General features: G+C 37.8%; 3 protein-coding genes across 3 annotated transcripts in view; 1 reads left to right on the plus strand and 2 right to left on the minus strand.

Annotated features, from left to right (window-relative positions):
- The window catches only part of LOC111811402 (pleckstrin homology (PH) domain-containing protein), a 72,023-nt gene extending 65,926 nt beyond the window's left edge, over window positions 1-6,097 (plus strand). The window contains exons 55-64 of the mRNA XM_087117799.1: window positions 31-167; window positions 1,000-1,126; window positions 1,798-2,019; window positions 2,087-2,446; window positions 3,249-3,407; window positions 3,498-3,779; window positions 3,858-4,073; window positions 4,169-4,221; window positions 4,954-5,062; window positions 5,429-6,097. Of these exons, the coding sequence (XP_086973925.1) occupies window positions 31-167; window positions 1,000-1,126; window positions 1,798-2,019; window positions 2,087-2,446; window positions 3,249-3,407; window positions 3,498-3,779; window positions 3,858-4,073; window positions 4,169-4,221; window positions 4,954-5,062; window positions 5,429-5,776 (2,013 nt within the window). The 3' untranslated portion in view covers window positions 5,777-6,097. The remainder of the gene's footprint in view (window positions 1-30; window positions 168-999; window positions 1,127-1,797; window positions 2,020-2,086; window positions 2,447-3,248; window positions 3,408-3,497; window positions 3,780-3,857; window positions 4,074-4,168; window positions 4,222-4,953; window positions 5,063-5,428) is intronic.
- Window positions 6,098-6,542: 445 nt separating this feature from the next.
- LOC111811404 (Putative membrane lipoprotein) lies at window positions 6,543-7,476 on the minus strand. The gene is made up of 3 exons (XM_023698221.2): window positions 7,332-7,476; window positions 7,131-7,242; window positions 6,543-6,883 (listed from the first exon to the last, which is right to left on the minus strand). Exons 1-2 carry the CDS (start codon window positions 7,397-7,399, stop codon window positions 7,131-7,133), a joined length of 180 nt encoding a protein of 59 aa, XP_023553989.1. The 5' UTR covers window positions 7,400-7,476; the 3' UTR covers window positions 6,543-6,883.
- A 991-nt stretch (window positions 7,477-8,467) lies between these two features.
- LOC111811403 (putative serine/threonine-protein kinase PBL19) lies at window positions 8,468-12,395 on the minus strand. The gene is made up of 4 exons (XM_023698220.2): window positions 11,443-12,395; window positions 11,050-11,310; window positions 10,000-10,122; window positions 8,468-8,947 (listed from the first exon to the last, which is right to left on the minus strand). Exons 1-4 carry the CDS (start codon window positions 11,794-11,796, stop codon window positions 8,579-8,581), a joined length of 1,107 nt encoding a protein of 368 aa, XP_023553988.2. The 5' UTR covers window positions 11,797-12,395; the 3' UTR covers window positions 8,468-8,578.
- Between the last annotated feature and the right edge of the window lie 1,657 nt (window positions 12,396-14,052).

Here is a 14,052-nt window from a genome sequence, read left to right on the forward strand (position 1 = left end):
AGCTCATTAAAACCTTGCTTTTCATGATAGGTCACAGAGAAATCTTGGAGGCTTAACATTCATGAACCAGTTATTTGGGCTGTTGTTGACTTGTATAATAATCTTCAGCTAGGTCGCTTACCCCAAAGTTCTAGTATCACTCAAGCTGATCCAGAAATACGCATCAAGTAAGATTTCCATTCATTTTTTCCGCACAAGGATGGTGGCATGTAGTTTCAGTTTTTGAGTATTGATATAATCAAATTGACTGTAACCCATATCCACTTAACCTTTTGTGTTGTGATTTAACATAGTTGTGGAAGGATTAACCTTAACTTAGAAGATATTTATATAATCCAATCAAATAAGGAAAGTAGTTGCTTTATTGTTTCATAGAATCTAAGGATTATTGTAGATCTATTGTTGCCTAGTATCTAGGTATTTATTTAAATTTATATTGATCAAGTTTCGTTTGAGACCTTCATAGCTGCCGATCATCCATAAATGAACCCTTCATAGCTGCCGATCATCCATAAATGAACCCTTCATAGCTTTCGTCCACCATTGAAGCCGTTTTTTTATCTACAACTTCATCAGCCGCAAGCAACTGTTATTTATTGTAGCTTCAAGTCACAAGCATCTGAAAGTAGCCGCAAGCAACCGAGCCCATTCTTATTCGCCCATCTATTCATTGATCCAACATACACTCAGCGCCACAAACCCACCATATCACCGCAAACACCCCACTTCCAAATCCTCCGCTTGATCACAATAAATACAATCCTATTAAATAAATGAAATAGTTGACCTCCCTAATTTATCTTTACAGTTACCTAGTATCCAAGAATTTGTTGAGGGCCTATGTTCGAACCCCTGTAATGTCATTTCCTCTCTAATTAATATTCATTAATTTTGATCTCAATTCATTTAGTTATTTGTATTTACAGTCTCGAAGACCACCTGTGCTTTTTCTATTGATTACAAAAATCGGGATTCTAATGGTTCTGTTTACTTCTTCAGCCTAATAGAAATTTCTGAAGTAAAGCTGAAAGTGGTACTGGAGCCGGCACCAGCACAAAGACCCCATGGAGTTCTAGGCATATGGAGCCCCATACTGTCAGCTGTCGGGAATGCATTCAAGATACAGGTTGAGTTAATCTTTCATAATTTTATGTTGAAAAATCAAGAAACGTTTACCCTAGAAGCTAAAAGCTACAGTGTACATCATACCACGGTCTTCTTTTAAAATTACACTCTTAATCTGTATATGGCTAGGAGTGTACCAGACCGTGTACTGGACCTTTTCATTAGTTTCCTATGTTTTCTGTCTTTCTTCTGAATAATTCAATTTTGGTTTGAAGATGATGCAGAGATTTATAATTGAGATCTGCTCATTAGTAGCCAAAATTATCATTTTCTTTCTGTGAGATTAAAAAATAATCTTATAAAAGGTAGAATGGTTACCGGTAAACTGTCAACCTGAGCATAGTTCAACTAGTTATGGATTATATCCTCGATTAAAAGGACAGGCCTTCGAATCCTCATCACATGTTATGTTGTTGAGCTCAAAAAAAAAAGTAACTAGTAAATTAGTAGTTTGTCTACGCTCTTGGTTCGTATCATTGTTAAAAAATTTGTTGATTAATGCTACTTCTCTTCCAGATTGTATTGCAAGTTTAAATCTCCATTTAATCTAAGGAAACCATCTTTAAAAGTAATTCTACCGTTTTCTGCACTTACGTCCATTCATAAATCTACTTGTGAGACAGTTTCAAGGCATCCTATGGTGAAAACATACACTGCTGCATGTCATTTCAGGTGCATCTAAGAAGAGTGATGCGCAGGGATAGATACATGCGTGAAAGTTCTATTCTTCCTGCCATTGGAAACCGCATCTGGAGGGACTTTATTCACAATCCTTTACACCTAATATTTTCATTGGATGTTCTTGGCATGACAAGCTCAACACTGGCTTCACTCAGCAAAGGGTTTGCCGAACTTTCAACTGATGGCCAGTTTTTGCAATTGCGGTCAAAGCAGGTATCTTAATTTCATAACTTGCAATTAATAGGCCTTTGTTGAAAGATTGACTTATAATTGGGGGCAGGTATGGTCACGGAGAATCACTGGTGTACGTGATGGAATAATCCAAGGCACAGAAGCTCTTGCTCAGGGTGTTGCTTTTGGGGTGTCAGGCGTGGTAACAAAGCCTGTGGAAAGTGCTAGACAGAATGGTTTAATTGGTCTGGCTCATGGATTAGGACGTGCATTTCTTGGATTTATTGTACAACCAGTTAGTGGAGCATTAGATTTTTTCTCACTGACCGTTGATGGAATTGGTGCAAGTTGTTCCAAGTGTTTAGAGGTTTTCAGCAGGAAGGTTTCTTCCCAAAGAGTTAGAAACCCTCGGGCCATTCATGCTGACAGTATTCTTAGAGAGTACTGCGATCGAGAAGCTCTTGGGCAGGTATGTTCCTATATGTACCTAGCTATATGTGTGCAATGCTGATAGTTTTCAACATTTTATTGTTTATCTCCACTTTTCGAGTAACATGTCATAAGCAAGCACAGTAATTGACTAATTTTTGTATTTCATCATAACATTAAATTCAAGTATTACTCTTATTCCTTCCAGTTATTACCTTTTGCATTGAATATTCTGTAATTCACTATTAGATTTCCAAATAAAATCATAATCTTGGTATTATGAATATTCCTACCTTGCCTTTCCTGCCTAATTCAATAGCAATGAGTACACCATTTATAAATATCTGTACATGTTTGATTGAGCCCAAAAAATGTCATGTTGTGTTTATTTTGCGCAATCATGTATGACAGAGCTATGCTAGGGTATCTAGTGTAATCTACCCAAACGTTCTGCTCGAGTATTTAGACAATATTGCCCTTTTGTGAACAATTTGGTGTACTGTTTGGATAGGTTAGGTGGGCCGAACCTTTCTTTTATTCGGACAACCTAAGCCAAGCTCATCCAAAATTTACTAATAGTTTCTGAACTTCTAGCATAATGTATGAATGAAAGGCTAATGTGCGTCAAAAAGCTGCCTAAACCATGATTCATGAAGGAGATGGTATCTCTGATTCCAAAGACTTGGTTATTCTTCATGCTTTTAACTTATTTTCTTTATTTAGTGAAATAGGAAGTCACATCCATGAAAGGTTAATGATGAATATTGTGAATTGTATTTATAACTTTATTTCAAGCCCTCTTTTAACTGTGATGGTCTTATCCTTTTTCTTTCTGTGGGTAGATGGTTCTTCATCTTGCAGAAGGAAGTACACATTTTGGTTGTACTGAAATCTTCAAGGAGCCTTCAAAATTTGCGTTTTCTGATTATTATGAAGAACACTTCATTGTACCTTACCAGAGAATTGTTTTGGTAACGAACAAGAGAGTCATGCTGCTTCAGGTTCGCAAATACCCTTGTTCTGTTGCCTTTATTGGTTTTAATATAATCTCTTCTATTCTTGATATTTGCCCCTTCTATGTTACTATTTAGTGCTCAGATCCTGGAAAATTGGATAAGAAACCTTGCAAGATTTTATGGGATGTTCCTTGGGAGGAGCTCATGGCACTGGAGTTGGCAAAAGTGGCTAACAGTCACCCTTCTCACTTAATCATCCATTTAAAAACTTTCAAGAGGTCAGAAAATTTTGCTCGTGTTATAAAGTGTCATACTGAAGAAATTGTCGGAAGAGAACCTCAAGCTGTCAGGATTTGTTCAGTGGTTCGTAAATTGTGCAGAGAATATCAATCTGACATGAAATGCCTTGTCCTTAAGGTCAGCATCATCGGTTTTATCCACTTCATTGTTGTGAGCATTGAACTTTTTGGCTTAGATTCTTTCTGAATGCTTTAGGTTCCCTCAAGCCAGAGACATGTTTATTTTTCATCGAGTGAAGCTGATGGGAGGGATGCAAATAATTTAAACAAATCCATTATTAGATCGAGGGAGCTTTTGTTATCCAGTTCCTTAAATGATGAAGGAAGATTTGTGAAACGCAGTATGAACTTTACGAAGGTTTGGAGCAGTGACCTTGAGTTAAAAGGTCGTTGCATATTGTGCAAAAAGCAGGTGCTTTGTGTTCTTTCATCATTTTTAACCAATTTAAACTACTTTAAATTTATGAGTTTGAAATGACCGATTTCATTTTAAATTTATGTTTCCAGGCCTTGGAGACCGGTGGGATATGTACCATATGGAGACCAATCTGTCCCGACGGGTAATGCCCATATCGATTAAATAATACGTTTGCATTATGTCTGTTTAGGTTACAACTTGCAACTTGCAACTTTTTTATTTTCCTTCATTTATTTATTTTTTTTAATTTTATTTTCCTGTTGGCCTCCCATTATAAGCAAATTTTATTGAAGGGGTAAAAAGGGAAATAACCTCTAGACAGTCCGTTAGTGGGAGATGTTTTGTCGGTATTTCTTGATCTGACGCTTGTTATTCATAGAGATCTAGGTTTGTCAAAGAATTAGGAGATATTTGTGTAATTCAGGAGTAAGTATCCAAGCGGAAAATGAATGATATCTATTACTAAGCTTGAGTGGAGTGTCGAATGATATCTATTACTAAGCGGAAAATGAATGATATCTATAAAAGGGACATGTAATTCTCGGGAAAGAAATAAGAAAAACAGCAAGCTAATCTAGACTTGCAACACGGATCACACAGATGAAAAACGGGCTTTCGGGCCAAGTGTTTCTGCTGTTATGTCTGTGCATCGTTGGAAGGGGTAAAATCTTTGAACAAAAGCAATCCAATGAGCATGGATTTGACTTATGTTTCGTCTGAGAATATACCCTTTGTAATGAGTTTGATATCGTGAGTTCATGGGAACCAAACAATGTTCCCATTGACACAATTGTCGAATTAATGAACAACATTTTTATTTGTACGTAAACATCTTTTATCTACACTAAGACAATAGAGATTTATTTCATTTCAGGTACGTCTCCATTGGGGATATAGCCCATCTCGGCAGCCATCCTCCAAATGTTGCTGCTATTTACCGTTACATGGAGGGAATGTTTGCACCGCCAGTGGGTTATGATTTGGTAAGAAATTTTAGTCCAAACTAAAACATCTGCTACTTATCAACCCTTTTCAGTGTCCTAATCATTAGAATTTATCGTGCAACTAAAGAACATCGTAGTGCCAATAGTCTCCTTTTTTGTCCCATTGAATAAAGATTGAATTCTTGTCTTCGACTGTTTTTACCCGGGGAGGTGGCCGAAACTCTTTTTTCCTGAAATCAGAGGACGAGCAACAGTACCAGTCAGGGGGTGAAGGAGTCTGAGGTGTCGGGGGTCATTAGAATTTAGCGTGCAACTAAAGAACATGCTTTTAACTTAAATCCATCGCAACACAATGTGCAAAGATTCCTCCTGAATGCTGAAGATTTGACTTTGAAACCTCTGCAGGTATGGAGAAACTGCCAGGATGACTACATAACTCCTGTATCAATCTGGCATCCAAGGGCTCCAGAAGGCTTCGTCTCTCCGGGATGTGTGGCAGTTGCCGATTTTGCAGAGCCAGGGCCTAACATTGTGTATTGTGTGGCGGAATCTCTTGCTGAGGAGACAGTATTTGAAGAACAAAAGATTTGGTCGGCACCGGATGCGTACCCTTGGGCGTGTCATATCTACCAAATGCAAAGCGATGCGCTTCACTTCGTCGCTCTCAGACAAAGCAAGGAAGAATCCGACTGGAAGCCAATGAGAGTTCTAGATCAACTTCCCAGTCTGTTGCCGTCATCAGGAAACCACTGATGTTATATGAACTGATGTGCATAATTCAGCTTCACAACACAGATTTATATGAACAACGTATTTCGCAGTCAGGCAGAAAGTCATTTGGTGCTCATAGTGCAAGATTTTGTCCCCGTCTTGGCGAAGTATTAGCGAAGTACTAGAGAGTGAACGTGACTAGTCATCAATTTTTGTGCCTACCGTAAATAGTTGTAAATTGGTTGCCCATTTAAGAAACCGAACGTTTTCTGAGATGGGTTAAATGACAAGAATAAAGGGTGTCACAACTTGTTGAAAAGATATGGAGTTGAATAAAATTTTCAATGGGTTTTATGGATAAAATCATGTGTAGTTCTTTAAAATTTCTGTAATTCATTAAAGCAGAATATTGCAGATTTGTTGTTTGGAAGGGGAATGTATGTGATAAAATAATAGCATGATGCATAGTTTAATCTCTGTTCTGTCTAAACATACATATTTATGATGGACGACATTGATTGTGCCTATCAAAGCTACTAAATGACTGATGAAAATGTGTAGAAAAACAACAATATGAAAACAATTTAACAGGTTACACACAAAAAAAAAGTGTTATGTTTTTAGGTTTTGAGACTTAATTAAATAATATGTTTGAAATTTTGAAAATATTTTGTCTTAAAATTTTGTATTTCAAATCACTCATGAGACGCACTCTAAACTTTGCAATGCAGCGCAACGATACCATCACGACATGGATCATCAATTCCGTTTCAAAGGAAATCGCCGGCAGTCTTGTTTACACTACTGGTTGTGCCAAAAATATTTGAGATGAATTGAATGATCGATATTGGCAAATCAATGGACCAGACATCTACCAGTTTCAAAGGAAAATTTCTAGAAAGTGAAGGAATATCATTCAAAAACGTAATGCCATACGTGAAACTCGTAGAAAACAATTGACCAGCTGAACTTTGAGGCATTTGTAAGAAGTCGTTTCTACAGAAACATCGCCAAATTGAAGGAAAATTTCCGAGTCATTGATCCAAGCTTTTGGCAGAAAATCCTTAACTTGACAAGCACTCGATGCCCTCCGCATGGCCCCGAAGTTGCAACGCTGCCTCTTTCATCACCGCCATACTTCAAAATGATCTGTGTATAAACAAACACATGGAGAAACACGTTTTTCTTTCAAATGCCTTAAAATCGACGTTGCTTTAAGGTTAATCGACATTTCACAAACGCCTCAAATCAAAAATTACGAATCTCCTTGTTCGATAAGTTGAATTTTGTCATTCAGTCCAGAATGAACTTCTCCAACACAATCGAATCGATCAGTAACAAGCAGGCGATTAATAGTTCTCGAACGTCAATTACATCATCATATAAAAATCATTACCTACTGAGGAGTTGCAGAAGAAGAATCGGAGTCGGAGCTTCCGCGGCGTAGATCTTGAATCAAATCTCCCAAGTCTTTTCGAGCGGACTCTCTTCCAAACATGAATCCATACCTAAGGAAAATGGAGCAAGACGAATTGAGCTACGAGATCCAGAGAAGAAATGAGGCATCAAGGTTGAAGAGAGAGAAGTAAAATCGCACCAGAACGAAATCGCAGAGAAGGCCCCAGCGGTCGCAATTGTCTGAATCAGAGTGAAGGATTTCTCCATTTCAATTTCTCAGGAAATTCCTGCACCGATTGACTCCGAGAGGGAGAGAAGAAAGAGAGAGGTTCTTTCATTTTGGGCTTCCACCAGTTTAGGCCCAGATAGAGGTCGATCGGTTTGGGCTTTAACCCTTTAGGCCCAAAGAAAGTTACGTCAATTGATCTTGGGCTTCGAGTAGTTTAGGCCCAGATAAGCTCGACCGGTTTTGGGCTTTGAATTGTTTAGGCCCAGATATATTCAGGTCGATTCGTCTTAGCTTAGCTTCTCAACAAAGGCGAATGGAGGTGACTGAATCTCTCGACCTCCTAGGTCGGGAGAACCGTGCGAATGGTTGAATGGATGACTTCGCTTCTATCTCCTCGAAATGCCCTATAAAGACCATTTGAGTTGCCCATAACCTTGGTGCGAGTACCTTCTTTCTCGTTGGAAGAGTGAGTGTCATCGGATCGAGTCTTACTCGAGGTATCCTCTTTTTTAACCGAGGACTTCGTTAGTTGCACCTAACTCAGAGTATTTTTCTTCAAAGAAATTGGTAACATTTTTTCTTTGGAAAATTAGTAATTTTAGCCTCTAAAAATTTAAATTCTAAAATAAGTATAGCTCAACAATAATTGACATGTATATTGACATGATACTTAAATTTAAACGCTCAAATTTCATACTTTTAAATTTTTTTTTTAAATTTGCCTGTTCCAAAAAAAAGAGATTTAAATACAATATATGTACCTTCCTAGTATTTTAATTAAAAGATTGGTATTTGCCAATGACTTCTAGTCAATTTTGGGTTCAGGAACATTGACTTTTGGCATGTTACCATGGTCCCATGCCTTGTCAACCTCTTTATTAATTTTTTTTTTTTATCATTATTGTTGTCGTGCTCATATAATATTTTATTTTTCAAAGTGTTTTTCAAACTTGTTTTATCCGTGTTTAGTAAGCCTTTTTCTAGAAGAAGACGGAGGTTGTGAAATAGACTCTTTGTGCCACAGGTGATCTGAATTTGAGTTGATAACTTACTCGAGTGTTGCATAATCTCTATGAGTCTCAATTAGTGAGATTATGATACCAGAGTCAAGCCAAACACCTAGAGTAGAAATCAATAATCATGTTTGTAGTAAGAGATAAAAAGCATATATATTAGGAGTAATATAACATCTAGATGATTAACAGGAATCCTCAGAACTAAACACTCCCCTCGGACTCTTCTACTGCTTGCTTCAAGATTTCAACAACTTTCGACATTGTTGGTCGATCTCTTGCAGTCTTGTTGAGACACTGATCGGCTAAATTCGCAACTTTTCGGGCGGCTGCAAGGTTATACTGGTTTTGAAGCTGAAGATCTATTATTGTCTTGAAACTCTTAGTGTTAGCTGGAAACTGTTTGACCCACTCCAGTAGCTTTTGCTCCCTCGTTGGCATGTTTCTTTCGAGAGCCCGCCTGCCCGTGAGGATCTCATACAACACTACTCCAAAACTCCATATGTCACTTTGCATTGTTAGATGTCCTGTCACAACATACTCGGGTGCTGCATATCCATATGTCCCAACTACCTGTAATTGTGAAACCAGCAAAAATCGGCTTTACAAAGCCACCAATTTACACCAATGATGCTTCTTTTTCATAAATCTACGAAGTTTAACTCCAATGAGTAGAAGAAATACATAAGACGTTAAGTAACTTGACACGAAAAAAGAACAGCCATGTTTCAATTTTCCCAATTTTAGAAAACAAATTAGCAAAATCCCCCGGTTAAAACCTGTGAGATCCCCCGTCGATTGGACAGAGGAACGAGTGCTAGCGAGGACGCTGGATCCTGAAAAGGGTGAATTGTGAGATCCCACATCGGTTGGAGAGGGGAACGAAACCTTCTAAAAACCTCTCCCTAGTAGACGCATTTTAAAAAAAAAAAAAAAAACTGGACGGAAAGCCCAAAAAGGACAATACCTGCTAAGGGTGGGCTTGGGCTGTTACGAAGGGTATCAGAGCTAGACACCGAATGGTGTCCCAGCGAGGGTGCTGAGCCTTGGAGGGGGGTGGAAATTGGGCGGTGTGCTAGTGAGGACACTGAGCCCCGAAGGGAGTGGACACCAGGTGGTGTGCTAGCAAGGGCGTTGGGCCCCAAGAGGGGTGGATTGTGAGATCCTACCTCGATTGGAGAGAGGAACGAGTGTCTGCGAAAACCCTCGGTTCCGAAAGAGGGTGGATTGTGAGATCCCACGTCGGTTGGAGGGGGAACGAAACATTTTTTATAAGGATGTGAAAACTTCTCCCTAACAGAAGCATTTTAAAAAAACCTCAAGGAGAAGTCCGAAAGGGAAAGCCCAAAGAGGACAATATCCGCTAACGGTGGGCTTGGGCAGGTTCAAAACTACATTGGGCTTGGGCAGTTCCAAAACTACATTGAGAGATGCACACATTTTCATATCATACACTATCTAGTTCTATAGAATAATACTATTCTTAACTTCTGTTAGAGATGTGAAATAGGGGTTTCATTTTTAAATATGAAAACTGAAAGCTGGCCACATACACATACTGCAGCAAGCTTAGAAAAATGGCTTTTCTAGAAGGCTAACATGAACTCAATAAGTCGTGAACTTACTGCAGTGGACACATGCGTGCGATCACCAGTTGGCCCTTCTCTAGCAAGCCCGAAATCCGAAAGTTTTGGACAGAATTCTTCATCCAATAGCACATTTGATGATTTGAAGTCGCGATATATCACCTTTTCATTTGGAGAAAGCAAAATGTATCAATTTACCGGTGAAAAATCGAATATTGTGCAACACAGCAAGTCATTAAATAAACATTAGTCCAAAACGAACGCTGTGAGAGAACATAGGCTACTTGACATTAGTTCTCCAAAACCAAATGTGAGTTAGCACCTCAAAAGGGCATATCCAACTGGAAATAAAGGCAAATCAATATGCAACTTAGCATAAAAGCGTGAGATCCCACGTCGGTTGAAGAGGGAAACAAAATATTCCTTATAAAGGTGTGGAAACATCTCCTAGTAGACGCGTTTTACAACCTTGAGGGGAAGCCTAGAAAAGAAAGCCCAAAGAGGACAATATCTACTAGCGATGGGTTTGGGCTTTTACAAATGGTATCAGAGCCAGACACCGAGCGGTGTGCCAGAAAGGACGCTGGCCCCCAAGGGGGGTGGATTGTGAGATCCCACATCGAGTGGAGAGGGGAACGAAACCTTCCTTATAAAGGTGTGGAAACCTCTCTCTAGTAAATGCGTTTTAAAACCTTGAAGGGAAGCCTAGAAAAGGAAGCTGAAAGAGGACAACTGCGAGTGATGGGTTTGGACTGTTACAAATGGTATCAGAGCCAGACTCCGAGCGATGTGTCAGCAAGGACGTTGGGCCCCCAAGAGGATGGATTGTGAGATCCCACATCGGTTGGATAGGGGAACAAAACATTCCTTAGAAGGCGTGGAAACCTCTCCCTATATACGCATTTTAAAACTTTGAGGAAAAACACAGAAAGAAAATTCCAAAGAAGACAATATCTGTTAGCTGTGGGTTTGGGCTATTCCAAAAACAACCTTGATGGAAGCAAAGTTCAGATGGTAGCTATGATTCAAATGCATCAAAAGAGTGATGTTATCCTTAAAGAAAACTAATCGAAGTAAGATTGATTATACCTTGACTTCTAATCCTTCATGTAGGTAAGCCAATCCTTGAGCTGCACCAAGGATAATCTGTAGCCTAGTTTTCCAAGTCAAAAGAGTAGTACTCCTGCTAAAGAGATGGTCTTCTAAGCTTCCATTAGACATGAATTCATAGACTAACAGTCGTTGGATCCCCCTTTCTCCATCTTCTGAACAGTATCCCAAAAGTTTTACAAGGTTTGGATGACTAACAACACCAAGAAATTGAACTTCTGCAAGCCATTGTTTATGACCCTTCAACAACAGAAGAAAATAACGTTATCAAGAGTGACTAAAACATAGGAAAATGCCTAACTGATTATCTTCAGCCCTGTTTTTTCTCCTTGAGCAACTAAAGACTAACTAAAGCGAAGAAGTAGCAGTTACCTGTGTGCTATTTGGCTTAAGCCGTTTAATGGCTACTATGACTTCCTCTCCCTGTTCACCTTCAAGCCTTAATTTCCCCTTATATACACTCCCAAAGCCACCTTCTCCGATCCTAAGGGACCTGCTGAACCCATTTGTCGCAATTTTAAGCTCTTCGAGAGTGAAGGCTCTCAGATTATGCTCCTTCTCTTTGTACAACTCAGGTATGCTCCGGGGCGTAGGCAAAGTTTCCAACGCTTCAATCCCACGATTGGTAGTTTTACCATCCGATTTTTTCCTTTGATTCAGTTTCTTAGCCGATCCTTCTCCTCTCTTAATTTTCGTTTTGCGATGTAAATTGAAGAAACAGCCCATACTCAAAGCTCAGAGAAAATGCCGAAACTCGAGAAAAATATCAAACTCTCAACAATCCAGAATTCCAAAAGATCAACAAAGTCAAATCGAAACGGAATGAACAATACCGAAGCAAAAAGATGAGGAAAAAAAAGATTTAAGCCAAGAAATCTATGCAAAATCAGAAAATCCAACCAGAAACTTGAATGCTAAGAAATGCACATACAGAAAAATCAGAACACGACAAACAATCGAAATAAACGGTCGAATAAGGCAGAGAAATTCTATACACGTAGCAACAGAGCTTAAGGAGATTAAAGAGGAAAACAACTTTGCGCCCACGACATACAGTTTGATCAAATAAGGCGATGCCGTGCACAAACGGGAAAAACAGATTGATCCATTAAATGGAAATAGCGATGGAACAAAATCAAAAGTTTGGACGCAAATTTAAGGAAGAGAAGAAGAAGAAGAAGAAGAAGAAGACCTTTCAAGAATTTGATCTAGCTTCCATGAATTCGAGCTGCCAACTGCACAAAGCAAGCGAGGCATGGCGGGCGGTTTAATGAGGAATCCTTCGGCTTCCTTCAACGGGAAGCGGTCGTCTTCACGCGTCCCTTTTAGTATGATTTTCCTTTTAAAAAAACTATTAACTAACTTTTTTTTCTTTTTCTTTTTCTTTTTTTTTTTTTTCTTTTTTTTTTTGTAAATTTTGAACCATTTAAACTCAAATTTTTATTAATTAAGTCTGTAAAATTTAACATATAATTATATATATAATTTATAATAAATTAATCTTTGCCATAAAAGTTTTAATTATTTTGTATTCTATAAATACATTTTGTCAATATTTAAATTATTTTTCTATGTACATTAAAAATCTTATTAAGTCTTAACTAATATAAGCTAAATTTTATACCTTTAAATATAAAACTAAATTGTTGAAAAAAAAAAAAAGACTATTACAACTAACGAGCTGCAGGCACGCAAATTACCCAATCTTGACACGGGGAGGTAGTGACAATAAATAACAATACCGGGCTCTTCGAGTCTAGTAATTGAAATGAGTAGAATCTAAATCCTGGGCTGGCTTGCGGATGGTTGATGGCTGGTACGAGGACGAAATAGGCAAGGTAGAGTGGATTGGGGTGCCTTTGGACGTTCGGCATGAACTTCGTTGAGTGTGTGACGTTGTGGTGATGCCTTTGGCCCATTCTTGGGCTAGCCCAATATTTTGAAGGTGGCGTTGTTGGCAAAATATGCACGATGGGGTTACTTATTTTAATTTGTGTTTGTTTATTAACTTTTAACATCTTTTATCTCAGATTATATTAATAATTATGAATGAAGTATAAATACAAGTTTTTTAAGAAATTAGATTTTTTTTTTTAACCATTTGACAATAACTTGAAAATAGAACGTTGGGTTGTGAAAATTTTTAGATTCGGTTGAGTTACCAATCCAACCAACTGAACTTTTGTATTGGTCTAAAAAAATTTCCTCAACTCAACCCGACTCATGCATACCCTAATTTCGACTAAAAGGGTCACTAGAGTCGTGTCATTTTACTCTTTATTAATTTATAACAAAATATTATTCTTCCAATCTTAACACCTATAAGAAACTTAGAAAAAGTAGATGAGGAAAAATGAATAAATAAAATAATAAATAACTTATTAGTCAAAAGATGTTAGGTGAAACATTTAAACTACAATAAAACAAAATTAAAAAAAAAAAAAAAAAAAAAAAAAAAAAAAAAAAAAAAAAAAAGAGACTGAATTAAATACTTTTGAATTAAGAAATTGGTATTTCATAATAACTTGTCTAGTCAATTTGGGATTCAAATACTTGAGTCATTGTTGACCCTTATCCTGCCAAACCGTGTTATTCATGACTCTATGCTTACTTTTTATATATAATACTTTTGTAAGCGTGTGACCCCGAACCATTTTTTATATCAAAATATATTATAGACGGATTTAACGAGTTGTCAAATCTTTCTACCAGGGTTATATGTTATCTATGTTGTTCTTGCCGTCCTTTGTTACTTGCTAACGTATAACATTTTATTTCTCAAAATGCTTTCCAAAGTGTTTTCCTAGAACGGGGATGAATGTTGTGAAATAAATCCTTTGTTTGACATGAGTAACGCTTCTACCAGTGGGACACATAAGATCAGACTCCTTCATCAATGACTATCCAAAAGATTAGTGTGTGCTAACAGCAAAGAAAAGAGCATAAGCTCTCATGGCTTTGTTTTGTGGTTCCTAAAAAAAT

Source organism: Cucurbita pepo, chromosome 15 (genome assembly GCF_057944985.1).
Source record: "Cucurbita pepo subsp. pepo isolate OVF chromosome 15, ASM5794498v1, whole genome shotgun sequence".
NCBI lineage: Eukaryota > Viridiplantae > Streptophyta > Magnoliopsida > Cucurbitales > Cucurbitaceae > Cucurbita > Cucurbita pepo.

Coding starts and splice junctions, on each gene's coding strand:
- LOC111811404 (XM_023698221.2), bottom strand. CDS start 7,399: ATGGAGAAATCCTTCACTCTGATTCAGACAATTGCGACCGCTGGGGCC. Junction 7,243..7,331: donor TTCTCTGCGATTTCGTTCTG/GTGCGATTTTAC, acceptor CATTTTCCTTAG/GTATGGATTCATGTTTGGAA.
- LOC111811403 (XM_023698220.2), bottom strand. CDS start 11,796: ATGGGCTGTTTCTTCAATTTACATCGCAAAACGAAAATTAAGAGAGGA. Junction 11,311..11,442: donor TTAAGCCAAATAGCACACAG/GTAACTGCTACT, acceptor CTGTTGTTGAAG/GGTCATAAACAATGGCTTGC. Junction 8,948..9,999: donor GCACGCATGTGTCCACTGCA/GTAAGTTCACGA, acceptor TCACAATTACAG/GTAGTTGGGACATATGGATA.